The sequence below is a fragment of the Dunckerocampus dactyliophorus genome, chromosome 8 (genome assembly GCF_027744805.1).
Source record: "Dunckerocampus dactyliophorus isolate RoL2022-P2 chromosome 8, RoL_Ddac_1.1, whole genome shotgun sequence".
Classification (NCBI taxonomy): domain Eukaryota; kingdom Metazoa; phylum Chordata; class Actinopteri; order Syngnathiformes; family Syngnathidae; genus Dunckerocampus; species Dunckerocampus dactyliophorus.
Window position 1 is genome coordinate 22,226,780 of NC_072826.1, and position 17,825 is coordinate 22,244,604.

The following is a 17,825-nucleotide window of genomic DNA, read 5'->3' on the forward strand; positions in this document are numbered from 1 at the left end:
GAAAAAATAGTTATGTGTACGTTTCAAAGCCCAAACACACTTTGGGAATTCTTCATAGTGCAGTTTGAGTAATAAAACATGCACGTAGTTATATTATACTCTAATAACTACAAATGAATGAGTCTGCCTTTTATTTTGTTAGACGACAACCGGAAGTTGATTGTAATATTGACGCTCGCTTCTTTTGTGCTGACATGGAGCAGACAGAACGTGAGGATACAGACGAGATGAACGTGAAGCAAAGAGAGGATGTGGACGTTGACTAATTAAAAAGGTTGGTTGGCTCCGTTGACGGGGATTTAAGCAACGTTTGGACTCCTGCGCACATTTTTCGTGGCTCCGCATTTCGGTGTTGGGAAGGGCAGCACCGTCCGCATCCCAGCAAGGTATTTGTAAATAAATACATTCATCCTTTTCATCCTATCATTCAACACATTTGTACATTTGTCATTTAAGTGTGTTAGCACATAATGAACAACAATAGCATGACTTGTATGATGTCACACACATGTTCGTCTTTCGAACTTCAACACTGCCATTTGTCTTACCTACATACCTTCTGACTACATACAGCATATACATGTATCTATATGTTATATATATATATATAATACGCTACACTATGTGTTATATATGCTGCAATTGTTATGGTAGGCTAATGTGATGGAACTTCAGCCATTTTTCTGTTCACTCACTGATTATTATTATTATTGCTAGTGCAAGTTGCACTCTGCTATACAAATAATTATAGTATTTGTTAAATATTGTTAAATATTTAGATTATATTCATATGTTATTGGCAGTAATCACACTGATAGATAAATATTTATATATTATCTGGAATAGAAATATTTATATATTAAATGTATATATTATTTGTAGTAATCACTGTGGTAGAAAAATATTTATATCTTATCAAGAAATATTTATATATTATACTTATATATTATTGGTTGTAATCACGCTAGTAGATTAAAAATGATATTAGGGCTGTCAAGAATAAGGGTGGGAACTAATTTGTTTCATTAATTACGTTAAATTTTTATTGTAATTAACGCATGCACACCACAGCAAGCATGCCTCTGTTATGACGGCATACGGAGGCACAGTGGAGCGTCCCCACACAGTCACACAGAGTCTGACACTCTTTTATAACTTCATTCTGACCTGAACACATCAACAGCAGTACAATTCCAACGCCATATACTGCATGTATCTCCAACTCACACACATCTCTAGTCCGTTCATCCCGGGAACGACACTTCCTCATTCTCATTACAAGAGCACAAGATGCATTCAGGGACACGCAGAACATCACAAAAACTAAATTGTGAAGCGTGTTTGTGTGTGTAAATTAACAGGAAGAAAAAGAAATCTCTTAATTTGGTGATGTACAATTTGCTACATTTAAGTAGGCTGGGAAGTACACTGAAAACAAGTACATTTACATTCAATTACGTGATGTCTTTGAACGCAAACCCTCATTGCCCATAATAACAGGATGAAAGTGTGATTCAAACATTCTGCTACTATTAAAGAGATTAGTGTTGGACAAATAGATTTTTTGACTTGTGTGGTATCTTTTAGCTTTATTGACATATTCAGTTCCTTTGGAGCTGTAAATACAATATAACACTGTCCTGTCATTTATCTTTTTGTTCATTAAATGCAGTAAAAATGGGCATATTTCAGACATAGTTGACATTAGTGATTAATCATAATTAATTTAAAAACTGACTAATTTGATCAAGATTTGTAAACATTTGACAGCCCTATGTATCTGGTCAATTTTTAATATATATATTTTTTATATTATTTGTAGTACAGTAATCACATTGATAGAGAAATATTTATATGTTATGCTTATATATTGGGAGTAAACACGCTAGTAGAGAAGAATTTATATATTAAATTTATATATTATTGGTAATAAACACTCTGGTAAAGAAATATTTATATATTGGGGGTATTCTGCAAAGCGAGTTTAGTATCGGGTTCGCGAGCTGTGCTAGTAATCATGCTAGGACAAAAATATTTATGTATTATATTTATATATTATTGGTGATAATCATACTAGCAGAAACATATTTATTATCTGGTAGAGAAATATTTATACTGTATATTTTCTGGTAGAGAAATGTTTTGATATTCCGTTTGCGCTATGGGGGTTTAAGGTACATTTGTGACTTTCTCTCCTTGACAATCGTGGTATCAGCAAGTAACACTAATATATATTACCATTCAATTTTAACTTTTATAGGAAGCCAGTGCAGTGTAGCTAGTACAGGAGAAAAATGATCTCTTCTGGTTCTGGTTAGAACTCAGCAATGTTTTAGACCAGCTGGAGGGATTTACTGACTTGTTTGGCCAGCCTATTAGTGGGAAGTTGCGATAGTCCAGCCTGGAGGTGACAGAAGTGTGGATATAAATGGACGTCCAAGTTGGTAGATGTTTTTTTTCATTCATTAAGCTTATAGCATTCATGTATGACGCAAACACACATGGTGTGAGATGATGATTTAAACTATTACCAAATGAAAGTGAATGAGATGTGTTTTTTGTGGGAAAAAAACATATTTATTTTATAGCTCCTATTTTTGGGGAAAAAAAATAATAATAAAATACACTTTTTTACCAAACATTTGTGAATTTGCAGAGCCGTGAACGCTGAATCATGAATTAGTTAATGAGCGATTGCTGAATGAAGTTAGAATGACAATGACTCTTTGATTCAGAGATAGTTATCTATTGTAAAAATCTGCACACTTTGCTTCTCAGCTGCCTTGTGTAATGTGCTGCAATGAACCCATCAAATAGACTCCATTGATATCTCACTTTCTGAGAGTCACTAAACACTTCAAGCTTTGTCATTCCTGCTGCTCATGTCTGACCATTTGGATGAATCGTTACTTGTTTGAGTGAGTGAGACTTCATTGTGACACATCAGAAGCAGTGTCTGCACACTGTGACCAAAGAGCCTCTCAGCTACATCGTAGATGGTACAATATGCCTGGGGAAGGATGCTGCCCTTATCAGTGAACTCATACTGGCATATAACAAATGTCAATGTCTGGCGAGCTTGTATATATAATCCTCCATCTTGGCAGTCAAATTCATTCATTCATTCAGCACAGCATAAAAATATCCTTAATGCATTTGACTTACTGCTCTCCAGCTGGTGCTGCTGCTGTAAAAAAAGGCTGGCTTTTCCTGTCTATGGAAGGACAGCGGTGACAAGCACTTTCCAGCTCACGCACGCCCCTTCACCCTCTCAGGATGAGGAGAGCACTGCAGTACTGCCGACATTTCTATGTATTTTATTGTTGGATGAGCAAGAATAATGATGTCACACTTCCATTAAAGACATTACACAGGCTGTACAAAGTCAGGGTGTAAAATAAATGTTTCTGCAACATTATATTATTGGCCACATGCTGACAAACACAAACTGGCAGGCGCCATGATCCAACCCAGTGCACTCACTGGATGCACTCAGACAGTAGGCAGGGCGTGCGCACTAAGCCGAGAAGAGACGCTTGCGGCAGCCTCATCTTAGGTTTCTGCCCTGTATTTCATCAGGAGATGTGCAAATTAGCCATTTTACTTAAGAACATGTTTAAAAAATGATTGAAATCATACAGAAAATACATCTATAATACAGTTGAATGGACAAATATTCATACTTATTTTATTGTATTATTTTTTGTTTTTTAATTTTTGTAAGTCACTGCAAATAAACACTTGTGCATCCAATTCTTGCTTGTAAAAATCATTGAAGACATATGGGTATGTTGTCCAGATCTGCCAGTGCATTTTGGTACGCATTTTGTTGCATTTCGCCTGTTTCAGTTTGGAGTTCAGTTTGTGTGGCGTGCACCTCCAAAAAAATCCTCGAGCTGCAGTGACGCAAGTCGTTCAGAGGCCGTAAAGCCCACCTCCACGAACGCCTTGTTCTCCAATTTCAGATCAACATTTGCAATAAAAATGAGTGTTGTAGTGCATCGATTAGTCCCAGGTGCAATAACACTCCCTTCTGTCTTTAATTGAATTAAAGAGCTGCAAGGGAGTGTTAATAACGACGGTAATTAAATGATTTCAGCTTTGTCTTTTAATATTTATCATGTTTTTTTAGCCTTTTTACAAACCCTAAAAAAACATCACGGTCCCATCCCATCCACCAGCACCCACACTTCTCCACACATTTAGTATTTACTGTATATTTCATTCAACTCATGTTTTTTTATGCACAGGCACAACGGGGGCACATCTTGTCAGCAGGTTTTAATGGTTGATGAGTTGGAGTGAGAAGATGGAGTGTTTGCTGCCACTACTGATCCTCAGCTCGCTGTTTCTCCAGGCTTTTGGCAAGTTCACTTCCTCACATAATGGGCATTCTGTTCACTGAAATTGTTTTCATCCCACTTCTCTTTGCGTCATACTTGTGATACAGTATACAGCAATCCCTCATTTCATCAAGGTTAATTGGTTCCAGACCTCACAGTGATAAGAATTTCTACAAAGTAAGATTTTTTATTTATAATTGAAATGTTTTTATAGTTCCAGCATAAAACACCTGTTTTCAACCTTCTAAATACTGTTTTAACATTATTAAAGCCCTCTAGACATACTGTAAATAGCACCCATTACATTTCTATTACCTAATATAGTAGATATAATCAGAGAAAATAAGACATATAAGACATAAATAAAACTTGTGCTTGTGTGTTTTCACAGTGCTAGTAGGGGAGCAGACATCGGGATTCAGAGTTGAGTTTTGGCTTGTTGGGGGCATATGGCCACAACATTAGCCTTTGTATTATTATTATTAATTATTATTATTATTACTGTTATTATTGTGCCTGTTGTGCGGTAACCTGCAATTAAAAAATAAACCTGCAATAAAAGCCTGTTGTTCCAGTGATCAAGTCTGGTGCTTGTCTCACTGAGCAATTACTGACACCTCGTGACCAGTGTAGAATACAACATTCACAATTAGTATTTTAATTTATTTAGCCATTTTTTATGGATGAAAATGCTTAATTTGGGCAAAAATATGTACAATTTCCTTAAATATGCATATTTCTTGACTAATAGGTCAAAAATGAAACAGCATGATTTATCAAAGAATATTTGTTTGACAAACCATAACAGAGTAAAGCCACGAAATGTGATGAGGGACGACTGTACTTTTAAAAATAGCCATTTTTGTTTTTAGATAATTTACATTTGGATGTAAACAACTAAACCCTGAAACTTCTGTTTAATAATAGCAGGAAGGCAGACTTCATAATAAAATAAAGACAAAAAAATAAATCAGTCCTGTTTCCCTTCAGACATTTCTGCAAATAACATGTTAAGTATGATTTGATTTATGTTCCACTTTTAGTAACAGAAATCCAACTGTTTGCAAATGAAAAAAAAATTACTTTTTAAAATATTTTGTTGATTTATTTCATACTTTTTTCCACTTACTGTACCTGTGCTGGATCAAATGGGACGGAATGAAATAAATGAAAACATCTTTAAATTATTACTTAAATATGTCATTAATTAATGACAATTGGAATTAAATAGGTAAATGTGTTATGAAATGTGTCAGTGATCAAAGAACAGTTCATGTAACGTGCAAACGTATAATTATTTCACTATTTAATTCATGATTTCACTATGTAATTAATTATTTCATGGACCTCTCTTGCAGCGTTTCAATTTATTTTAACTGTAAAACTGGGCGTATCCTAACACCTGGTTGGTTACCTGCCAGATCAAATCAAGACAGGTCAACTCTAGATATTGGATTGATGCAGAGCAAGTGAAAATATCCTGATACTCGAGGTGTACTGGGTTCAAGAAAGTGGAGGACGTATTGGGGTGAATGTACTTTATACGCAAAATGTTTTGTTAATTTGTTTCATTTTGCACCACGTTCCATTTTGTATTTATTGTATTTTGAATATTGATACAAATTATTCCTTAAAAAGGTATCAATCTGTCTAAAAAACGATTTTTCCCAAACAGAGTGTTGTACTGGAGATCATCTACGTCTGGATTATTACAGAGACACAACAATGTGTAAAGATGAAATGCATTGTTTTTTCTGTGTGTGGTTGCTCTTTGTTAATACATTTTAAAATAAAGTCACGCAACACTGCAAGAAATAAAATTATAATTAACAAAGTAATGAAATAATTCAGTGAAACGCGAAAGGATTCATTAAATATTTAAATAACTATATATAAATGTACATTAAGTGAAATGGTATTTTTAATTCATTACTGGCACATGTTAAAACACATTTATGTGTTTAATTCCAATTTTATTGACTTAATGACACAATTAAGTAATTATTGAAAGGTTATTCATTTAATTTGATCCTTCACACTTAAGCTCCTACATTAAACCTGAAGTATGCTGTAGCGTCACGGCGCTCACGTAAGCTACGCAGGCTGCTTGACGTGCCCCTCCAAAAAATTCGAACGTCACGCCAATAGCAATGCTGAACGTAAAGCTGTGATTGCTCGACATTTTAATGTTACATTATTTCTGTTTTTTTTTTTGCAAAGGCGTGAAAAGGTCCACCTGAACAAAAGAAACTGTGGTGCAAATTGAGGAGTATTTTTGAGAAAAAAAATATGTAATATGCAAATATGAGCAGTTGTATGAATATGATTGAAATATGATTGCTTTCGGGGCAGCATGTACTATAAGAGTGACTGTTGCTCCACATGGATTAGTTCCAGCGCCAACGATAATCTAGACGTTGCCGTCGCTATTGTTTGCTACCACACAAGAAGCTAAATAGCGAGTCAAAGAGAGCTGTTCTGAGCCCGTGTGGAGAATTGCAAGTGAGGCGCCAGCACTCACTGACCAAAAGAGCTAAGCTGTGATATATAACTTAGCTTTGCAGTCATTGACCTTCTTTATGTTGCCATCCATCATGAATTAGAGCCGATGTCAGCAGCAGGTAGTAGGTTTCATTCTCAAATTGCTAAACAGTATTATGGGGACTTTTGGTGGTCTATGTTGTGAAAGCATGTGTATTTTTTTCAGGTGGGGATGTGTGTGTGTCTGGTCATGACAGTGGGCCAGTCTTCGATGAGCAGCCAAACAGTGTCATTTATCCAGAAGGTCTGAGTGAGGGGAAAGTGGTTCTCAGCTGCCAGGCCAGGGCCAGTCCAGCTGCTTCCTACAGGTGGGTGGTAAGCAGACAGCAGTCACAGCAGACAACTGATTGATTTTAATCTAATCACCTGAGTACCCAATCACATGCAGAGATAACACATTGAATACCTCTTTCTATAAAATATGTATCTGCACCTGAAAAGAGATCATTCAAAGAAGAGTCTCAGAACCAAATGCATATCAAATCATCCGTCCGTCATCTATTTTCTATATCACTTGTCCTCATGAGAGGTGGCCTGGATTCTGCTTACCATTATGGCGGCCAAACATGTGCAGGGCATACTATGGAAGGGGATGTGTGAGTGGACTGTCCTATCCATGTAGTGTCCTTGTTTGGTCCAAGTACATGTGCTTTTGGTGCACAATAAGGTGTCCGGAAGGGAGTGTTATTTATTTCATTGTCTTTGTGACACACTTTTGCATGTCACAAAGTGACGATGTGCAAACAGGCTGAAATTGATCAGATTGTGTTTCATACACAACAGACACGAAGAAAATCGTTTCCCCTTTTATTCAATGTGTTTGCAATATATTTTTATATGGTTAAATCAAATCACGGTAGTCTGTGCGTCATGCACCCTCTCTGGTACCCCTTTCAAGAGAATCGAGCTTATATGTGTCCTGTCATTGGCTGGTGTTAGCCTAGTCACCTAGTCAGCTGGGATAGACTCCAGCTCATCTGCAACTTTGAACAGGATAAGCGTTAGAAAATGGATGAATGGATGTTTTTGGGATGCAGCCAAAGAGCACAGAACATGAGTGAGGCTAACCATTACGCCACTGACCTGGTGTCTAATAATATGGTAGTATCATATACTCTATATACTGGATGCTATGTTTCTCTTTATACAGGTGGTTGGTGAATGGTACCGAGGTCCCGTTGGGTTTAGACCTCCGTTACACTCTGGTCGCTGGTAACCTGGTGATCAGTAGACCAGAATGGAGTCGAGACACAGGTTCTTATCAGTGTCTGGCCATCAATCGCTGTGGAACCATCATCAGCAGAGCAGCTATCCTTAAATTTGGCTGTAAGTGAAAAGGAATGTTTTCTGTTCATATGACCACTGTCTTGTGCAGGCAAGCAGGAATAAACTCTGAACCACGGTTGTCTTTCTTTACTTTAGACCTTCACGACTTTCCTCCGGATAGCAGGAGTCCTCAGACAGCTTATGAAGGCTCTGGAACATTCCTAGCATGTCAGCCACCTCCACATTATCCAGGTATTCTGTTCACTATTGGTCATCCTTCAGCGCTTTTCTCCTCGATCGATCTGATCCAATCTTGTCTCTCTGTAGCTCTGTCCTACCGCTGGCTCCTCAATGAGTTCCCCAACTTCATCAAGAAGGATGATGGTCGCTGGTTTGTGTCCCAGGTAACAGGGAACCTGTATCTGGCCAAAGCAGAGCCCAACGACACTGGAAACTACTTCTGTTTTACCACGATCAACATGGACGTCAGCACCAAGAGCACCTTCAGCAAAGCCAACCAGCTAACCGTGCTGCCTGATGGTAAGACACAAGCTCAGCAGCCTAGCAGCAGTCACACTGCTGACACAGCAACATTACGTACATGTCATTTTAAGCCAAACATTCGTTTCAAAATGTGATTCAAACTGTTTAAATGATGAAATGAAATACAATGCTAGTTATAATTGGAATTGTAAGAAAGCATACTTTGGTGACTGCACTGTATATGATCATTGAAGTTACTTGTTTTGATCGTAGTCCATCTCAGGAAAGCACTTGTTTATTATTTTAGTCCACTTAAGGAAAGTACTTGTTTTTGATCGTAGTCCATCTAATGCCAATCTCACAACCGGTCGTACGAGCTCCTATGGCCGGTCTATATGCAAAAAAACGCAAGTGCGCGTGTGTGACGTGCTGATTTTCAAGCTGTCGACTGGCCGCAGACCGGCTGCAGAAGTACTTTGTCATGTCAAACAAACTCTACGGGCATTTTTTTCAGGTTGCAAGACAAACTTACACACTTCAAACGTCTCTGTGTGTTTTCCAGAGGCCAACGTGTGTCTTTTGTATGTTGTGCTGGTGTCTGGCTTGGGCAAAATGTCAATTTTTTTCTACGTCGCACTTGCGGACTTCTATGTGTGTCGTGCGCTAAACGTGCACCCCATATACATAATTAGTGCGGCCAATGCGCATTCAGATATTTCATACATCCTCCATATGTGTCGAGATCTGACTCCTTCATGGTCACCACAACTGCTTTCAACACAAACAAAAAAAAAAACGCAGCGATTTGGGGAACGCCAAAAATCAGAAAGGCCAAAAAAATTGTCGGGTTGTGAACTAGGCTTAAGGAAAGTACTTGTTTTTTTATTACAGTCCATCTAAGGAATTAATTGTTTTTGATTGTAGTCCATCTAAGGAAAATACATGTTTTTTTATTTTTGTCGATGTAAGAAAAGTATATTTTTTTCATTGTAGTCCATCTAAGGAAAGTACTTTCTGTTTGATTGTAGTCAATGTAAGGAAGTCAGCTCCAAGCATCAAAGTTCGCTTTCTCGCAGAGACCTACGTCCTAGCAGGAAACACTGCCCAGCTGGAGTGCTTTGCCTATGGAAAGTAAGTTTAAAAAAAAAAAAAAATACATCTTCATCCTATAGCTGTCTTACAATCAAATATCACAGAATAGAATAGAATAAAAGAAGACATTATTTGTCCCACAGTGGGGAAACTCCACTTTTACAGCCGCAAAGTGGACAGTAGCAGCACACAAGAATACGTTTCAAGAAGAAATATATCAAAATAAAATACAAATATTTATGTACATATTTACACCAGCTACAGTAATTATAATGAGCATTAGCAGTGTACATGACAACTTTACACAACTACTCTTTAAGCCGATGTAAATGCCACCTATAATTACTAAATACATACTACTATATACTATATATGTAGATCTAAATGTTACCTGTACATACATTACAGTATATACAGATGTAAATGATACTTATAGTACATTACTGAATGCATACTATGCTGTATATTTAGACGTAAATAAGACCTATACATTACTAAATACATCCCAGATATTACTACATGAATGCTATATATAAAATGTTACATCTAAACTGTACATTACTAAAATATTCTGTATATAAAGATTCAATTTACTAAATAAATACTATACAGTATACAGTACATACATATGTAAATGTCAACTATATATTGCTAAATACATACCATATACATATACTGTATACATAGTAGATACTGTATATAGATAAATGGTAATTGTAAATGAGCACATCAATAACAAGTATTGAGTACATCAATAAAACAGTAATGTAGTGATTATTGAGTTTTTCTACTCTAGCCCTGTCCCAAAAGTGCGATGGCGAAAGGTGGATGGACTCATGCCGTCGAAGGCAGGTTCTAGTGCTGAAGGTCCAACTCTCATCCTGCCAGACCTCTCCTTTGACGACGAGGGTGTCTACGAGTGTGAAGCCTATAACTCACAGGGAGTTGATGCGCACCAGGGCCGCATCAGTGTGCAAGGTCTTTTTCTTGTCTACTTTGCACTTTGTTTTTTTTTCTTTTTTTCACTATATTGTCACCTCTTTGTCTTCAGCTCAGCCAGAGTGGTTGCAGGTGATGAGTGACTCAGAAGTGGAGATCAGTTCGGAGCTTCACTGGAGTTGTGTGGCTGCTGGTAAACCACGACCTTCTGTTCGTTGGCTACGTAATGGACAGCCTCTCGCCACACAGGTGTGTTTTCACACACAGGTTTGCTCCTGTATCTCTTGTCAAATTCTTATTACAGGTTTCCATTACAACTATAACCATCAACCTTATGTGGCTCTTTCAACCTGGACAATAAGACATGAGTCCTATTTCTTTCTTAAATGGCGTACTTTCTCTTATTATGTCGACTATATTGGTTAATAGTAGTGCAAAGGTAATTATTGGGGTGTTATTTAAAGTCTAGAGGGCTCTAAATAATGTTAAAAACCGTATTTAAAAGGTCGGAAACAGGTTTGCTATGCTCTAACTATGAAAATATTCCCTTTATAAATAAGGAATCCTACTTGGCGTAAATTCACTTATCGGGTCTAGAACCAATTTACTGTGATAAACGAGGGATTACTGTCGTGGAATCTTGGGTAAATCTTTCCCATAGGAAGTTATGCAAATCCAATGAATCTATTCCAGACACCCAAAACTATGACAAAAAAAATATTTTTGATAAAAGATAATTATAGTTTTACATGCAGAAAACAATGTGAAATCATTTCAAATCAAGTATGGATGGAATTTACTAATACATCCTGGCGAGATTAAATTCAATAGTGCTTCTGACCTTCTTTTATCAGGACAGAGTACAAGTCAATGGAGCTCGTCTCAAGATCAGCAACCTTGCTTTGGAAGATTCTGGGATGTATCAATGTGTGGCTGAGAACAAGCACGGAACCATCTACTCTACTGCTGAGCTACGAGTCCAAGGCAGGATAAAGTCCGCTACAATGGAACAAGACCTCTTACCGTAGACTAACTTCATTTTACACCTTCTCCCTGCTCCAGTTCAGGCTCCAGACTTCCGGTTAAACCCCGTGCGGAAGCTGATCCCCGCAGCCAGAGGGGGACAAGTGATGATCGAGTGTCGCCCTCGAGCTGCCCCAAAGCCCAGCCTGTTCTGGAGTCGTGGGACAGAGTTGCTCACCAACAGTAGCAGGTTTTTAGCATAAGTCTTCTTAACATGAAAACAGGACAATAGGAACAAAACAAAAAGAGAATCTGCAGCATCATTCACAGTATCTCCACAGTGCTTTCTTACCGGGCTAGTCTGGGTCCCCTTGATCAGGTGAGCCAGCACCAGCTTTCCAACATATTGCCTTATATTATTGCCGTATAGTATTACCTTTATAAATAAGGAATCCTACTTTGTGGAAATTCACTTATCACGGTCAGGTCTGGACCCAAGTAACCGCGATAAACGAGGAATTACTGTATTTTGTACTACTTCAAATTCCAACGACAACTTAATGTCTTTTCATTACATAAATAATATTTGAGAAATTTTAGTTAAAACAATTTTGCATTTTGGCGTCACCACTTGTCATTAAGCGGTGATGGTGTTCCCGCAGTCAATCCAGTTGAGGACCACTGTGCTAGAGGTTAACTAAGCACCATTTTGACCCCAGAAATGTTATGTTCGAGCAAATGTACAAACTTAGAAGAAATATTGACATATCGTTCCCTTGTTCTGTCCTTTTGTTTGCACAGGGTGACGGTGACTCCAGACGGAATCTTGTGGATCACTAATATCAGCAGGGCAGATGAAGGCAAATACACTTGCTTTGCTGAGAACTACCTTGGCAAAGCAAACAGCACAGGACACCTGTCAGTCAGAGGTATAGTATATACACGCTGCAGAAAATATATTTGCACCGTATATATATACTGTATATGTAGTTACTCAGGTGGTTTTACTTGGTGATACAAAGTAATACACATCAAGCACAGTCCATTTGTAATTAAAACCATGCAACATGCTGATTTCATCAAATCATCTTCCCTAATGTTTAGGATTTTCGCATTCCTTAATTCTGTCTGTGGTGTGAAATGTTCGAAATTGTAGAGTTTCACATTAACGGTAACATTACTCATAATGTTGCCAAAACAGACGCCACCAAAATCACACTGGCTCCCTCCAATGCTGACATCAATCAGGGTGAGAATGTAACGCTACAGTGTCACGCCTCCCATGATCCTACCATGGATCTGACCTTCACCTGGGCCCTCAACGGGGCTCTGCTGGACCTGGAGGACTCGATTGGGCCCTACCATCGAGTGGAGGGCGTGAGTGCATGACTGATATCTACAGTATTATTGCAGCATTATTCACAGAATTATTCAATCACAATGTCAACTCTGTACTTAGTACACTCTTAAAACATCCATCCATCCACCCATTTTCTATAGCGCTTGTCCTCATTAGGGTCACGGGTAGCTGAAGCCTATCCCAGCTGACTTACAGTGAGAAGCGGGGTACACCCTGGACTGGTCGCCAGCCAATTGCAGGGCACATACAGGAGTATATACAACTAACCAGCCACACTCGCATTCACAAGTGTTTTTGGAAAAGCAGTCAGTGATGTTGCGAATGAGGCCGGTGATGGAGTCCAATGCGTGACCAAGAGTGCGAATGGATGGGCAAAGGATCGACTAAACCAGAAGGAGGACAATGAGAGGGCTTGTTCTGGGCACAGACAGGCGGAGACACACTCTCTGATGTCCTTGTCTATGGATTGAACTTCTGAGCACATCACATGTTTCCACTGGGACGACGGGTCTGTTGATAACCCTCTGGCACTTGAGAGTGTCTGGAAGCTCTCGCAACCCTTCTCTCCATTTAGATGACGGTAGAAGATAGCCGGGTAATAATTTAATAGCGCAATCATAGGGTCAGTGGGGCTAAAGGGATTGGGGTAAATCTTTTCTGAATAATGGCGGAGATTGTGGTATTCTTAGCGAGGTCGATCTTTTTGGGTTTAGTGTCAATGGAAAAACAGCGGTTGAGACGATGGAACGGAGACAGCAGCAATGTTGACCAAGCTCTGGCACCGGTTATACAGGGTGCAACCTGCCCGAATCAGGTGGTTCGATTACCCCATACTCCCGGAGTACCTCTCATAGGATTCCTCAAGCAACTTGGTCGAATGCCTTCTCCAAGTCCACAAAACACATGTAGGCTGGTTGGTTGGTTCAAACTCCCAAACACACTTAAGGATTTTGCCGAGAGTATAGAGCTAATCAACAGTTCCACGACCTGGAGGAAAACCACACTGCTCCTCCTGAATCTGAGGTTCAACTATTCGGCGGACCCTCCTCTCCAGTGCCCCTAATTAGAACTTACCAGGAAGGCTGATCAGTGTGGTCCCACGATAGTTGGAACACACCTTCTTAAAAGGGGCAACCAACACCCTGGTCTGCCAATCCAGAGCCACTGCCCCCATTGTCCATGCAATGTTACAGAATTGTGTCAACCAAGACGGAGAATCCCCAGGCAGTAATTCCTCATTGGAGGACATGTCAGTGGGATTGAGGAGGTCTTCAAAGTTTTCCTTCCATCGGTATTCAAAATCTCGAGTTAAGGTCAGCAGCACATTATCCCCACCATACACACTGTTGACTATTCACTACTTCCCCCTCCTTAGATGGCAGATGGTGGTCCAGAATTTTTTTTAACCTGACCGGAAGTCATTTTCCATGGCTTCCCCGAAGTCCTCCCACGTCTGAGTTTTTGCCTCTGCGACCGCCAGAGCTGCACGCCACTTGGCCTGTCGGTACAAGCTGCTTTTGAGTCCCATGGGCCAAAAAGACCCTATAGAACACATTCTTCAGCTTGACGGAATCCCTCACCACTGATGTCCACCAACGAGGTTTGGAATTACTGCCATGACAACCACCGACCACCTTATGGCCACAGCTACAATTGGCCGCCTCCACAACGGCACAGAACATGGCCCACTCGGAGTCAGTGTCCACTGCTCCCCTTGAAACATGGCCAAAGCACTCTCGGACGTGGGAATTGAAACTCCTTCTGACAGGAGAGTTCGCCAGACGTTCCCAGTAGACTCTCACAATCTCACAATGGGAAATGTAACACAGGAGAGAGTCGGCAGAAAGACAAGTGTGGCAAAAAAGGTTCATGACAATTGCTGCATTCAGGCTTTAAAGCAATCAACATTATTAGGTAGTTCATATTTCAAATGCTCACAGAATAAGAATAATATTGGCCTCCTTTTTAAGCAAAGTAACCATATCTATTTTATATTTAAGTTGAACCAGCGATACTGGTCATACTTAACTAAAATTCTTATTTCATTTTTTATATTTAGAGCATAACAAAACAAAGTCATTACAGTATTTGTTTCTTGCAAGGGTACTGAAGGGTGCATGGGAATTTGCTCAACGGTCCACATGTGTTTCTTGGACTTGGAATTGGCTGGAGCATGAGATTGACAGGCATATCGTTATAGCATCTGCAGTAATGCGGCCACTGTACCGGACTGAAATTATGTCCTTCGTAGGGTGGCTGGACTCACCCTAAGAGAAAGAGTGAGGAGCTCGGTCATCTGAGAAGAGCTCAGAGTAGAGCCGCTGCTCCTGTGCATTGAGAGGAGCCAGTTGAGGTGGCTCGGGCATCTAGTCCGGATGCCTGCCGGACACTTCCCTGGTAAGGTCATGCCCAGCCGGGAGGAGGCCCTGGGGCACACCCAGGACACACTGGCAGGATTATGTCTCACAGCTGGCCTGGGAACGCCTCGGTGTCCCCCCGGTGGAGCTGGAAGAGACTCCTACTCTCGCGACCCGGACATGGATAAGCAGAACAAAATGGATGGATGGATGATTGATGATTGTCTATCAGGTATCAATTTAATTTTTAGTATAAATTTTGTATGACTTATTAAATGTCTCTGTTGTGTGCTTTGTTTGACTTCTTTGCCTTGTAGAAAGAAAACATTGGAGACCTGTTTATTGTGAATGCTCAGCTGAGTCAGGCAGGTACTTACACCTGTAGCGCTCAGACCGTGGTAGATGGTGCTTCAGTTGTAGCCAAACTAGTAGTACGAGGTAGGTTTGGACACACATGCTCTGTATTTCAACAGTATTTCAACAATTTCAGGTTGTGTGATATTACAAATGAAGTACGGCCATTTCTCGCTATTTTGCCGTTCAAATTTTGTGGCTTCATTCTATCATGGTTTTCGAATCATATATTAATTAATAAATCATGCTTTTTTGTGGTACATTAAGTACAAGTAAATACATTAAGCCTAAGGATACAGAGTATGAAATAAGAATACAGTATATTCAAAATGTCATCTTGTGTTCAAAATACTTGATGAGGCTCTTTGTTTTTATTCTTCTCTATTAATAATAATGACTACATCATCACTATAGCCATGCTATACATTTACAAGACACAACTAACATCAGCAAAAAGCCCACTTAAATGGACACATGCCATCAACAAGCAAACAAGTAGAGATGCTCGATATTGGCTTTCCTACCAATGGTCCAGAACTTCATTACCAATACCCGAAATTGACAGCAGCACTTCCCTCAAACCAATGTCATGTAATGAACACATGTTGCTTCTTTGACTGTGATGCCCCTTGATGCATTACACAAAGAAACACTATGCAAAATAAAAAAATAAGACAAATACTGTAATATACAATATGCAATATACAATATAGTGCCATCTTTATTTGAAACATTTTGTCTCAACAAAATAGTCATTACCTACTATCAACAACAATGATACAATCCATCCAAATGAAATGATCAAAATCTACTTATTTCCCTATAGACCTATATATCCCTCACAGTATTTCTTTTTAATGGAGAATACTATGAAATTAAGCTTAGATTTATTTAGTGTAGTCTGTGTACAGCCTGTATAGCAAGTGTGATCGTGATAGTATGTCCCCTGTAGTATTTGAATTTGTTTAGTCATCTTCAGCATGAAAATCAGACAGCACTGTCAGTGTCAAAAATGCATTCAAAATCTTGGGAAGACTGAAAGACATTAGGGAAAAAAACTGCTTACTGGTGTCTTGTAAAAGCACCAATTCCATTACTTTTATACGATACTATACTATTGCTACTCTACTATTCAAAGGGTATGTAATACTATGTTATTGTAAAAGCACTGTGGGACTAATAAAGGCTTGTTGTGTTCTAACACACCTAAAGACAATTTACATTTTAGCTTTGGCAATGGCTCTTTATAAATTTGTCGTTGGAAATGTTATTCATTTGAGCATTTTACAGGTCAAGCCCTCAGAGCATTTGTAGTACAGTGAAGCCTCGGTTAGCATACGCTCTGGTTTGCGTGTTTTTTGGTTAACATCAACATTTTGGCTCAGTTTGTGTACGTTTTTCGGTTAGCGTACAATATGGCGCCCCTATTGTCGTGTTCTTAATACAGTGCGTGAGTCCAACTGTGTCCTTAATGTATTTTTATCACAAAATGTCCTTGTTAGCATTCCATTAGCTTGCTAATACATGGAAACAGGAAGCGGAAGTCAGCTCCGTCATCCATCTATGATGTCAACAGCCGTTGACTTAACACACAACACGTTTTTAGAGTTTTACAATTATAGTTTTACATACATAAAACAATTTGAAATGCATATAAATGATGAATGGAATGGATAAATCAACATTTAAGCTTACTTTTACATTCACTGAAGACCTTAATGTTGCCAAATTATTTCTGTAATATCGAAGTGGTTTGGTTTCGATCGAGCAGATGTGCAGCAAGAGACCATAATAAAGTTTGCAAGGCAACGGTGGCGGCAAAAAGTGGGAACACGACAAGTTTGTTCTACCATCTCAGACAAATAGAGTTGAGTACGAAGAGTGTGTCATGACGCGTGAGACAGCGAGCATGTCTACACTTACCCAGTCAAAAATGCAAAACGCTTAGTTTGGTAAACACTAAATGCACTTTCTGTATTGCACAGTTTGTTACCAATAAATCAATAAATGTGCTTTACAAATTCAGACAAGTGTATTTAATTATATGGGTTAAGGATTGTCGCTTTTTATACAAGCTGAATTTAATTATACGATCTTATGTTACGCCGCATAAAAAAATAATGTGAC

At 39.0% G+C, this 17,825-nt stretch overlaps 1 protein-coding gene across 1 annotated transcript in view; it reads left to right on the top strand.

Moving 5' to 3' along the window:
• The first annotated feature begins 164 nt into the window (after nt 1-164).
• The window catches only part of cntn2 (contactin 2), a 39,173-nt gene continuing 21,512 nt past the window's right edge, over nt 165-17,825 (top strand). Inside the window, exons 1-14 of the mRNA XM_054785253.1 lie at nt 165-386; nt 4,251-4,364; nt 7,051-7,192; nt 8,035-8,210; nt 8,307-8,402; nt 8,478-8,690; nt 9,662-9,764; nt 10,522-10,703; nt 10,777-10,913; nt 11,519-11,648; nt 11,727-11,877; nt 12,429-12,556; nt 12,829-13,004; nt 15,662-15,782. Of these exons, the coding sequence (XP_054641228.1) occupies nt 4,292-4,364; nt 7,051-7,192; nt 8,035-8,210; nt 8,307-8,402; nt 8,478-8,690; nt 9,662-9,764; nt 10,522-10,703; nt 10,777-10,913; nt 11,519-11,648; nt 11,727-11,877; nt 12,429-12,556; nt 12,829-13,004; nt 15,662-15,782 (1,828 nt within the window). The 5' untranslated portion in view covers nt 165-386; nt 4,251-4,291. The remainder of the gene's footprint in view (nt 387-4,250; nt 4,365-7,050; nt 7,193-8,034; nt 8,211-8,306; nt 8,403-8,477; nt 8,691-9,661; nt 9,765-10,521; nt 10,704-10,776; nt 10,914-11,518; nt 11,649-11,726; nt 11,878-12,428; nt 12,557-12,828; nt 13,005-15,661; nt 15,783-17,825) is intronic.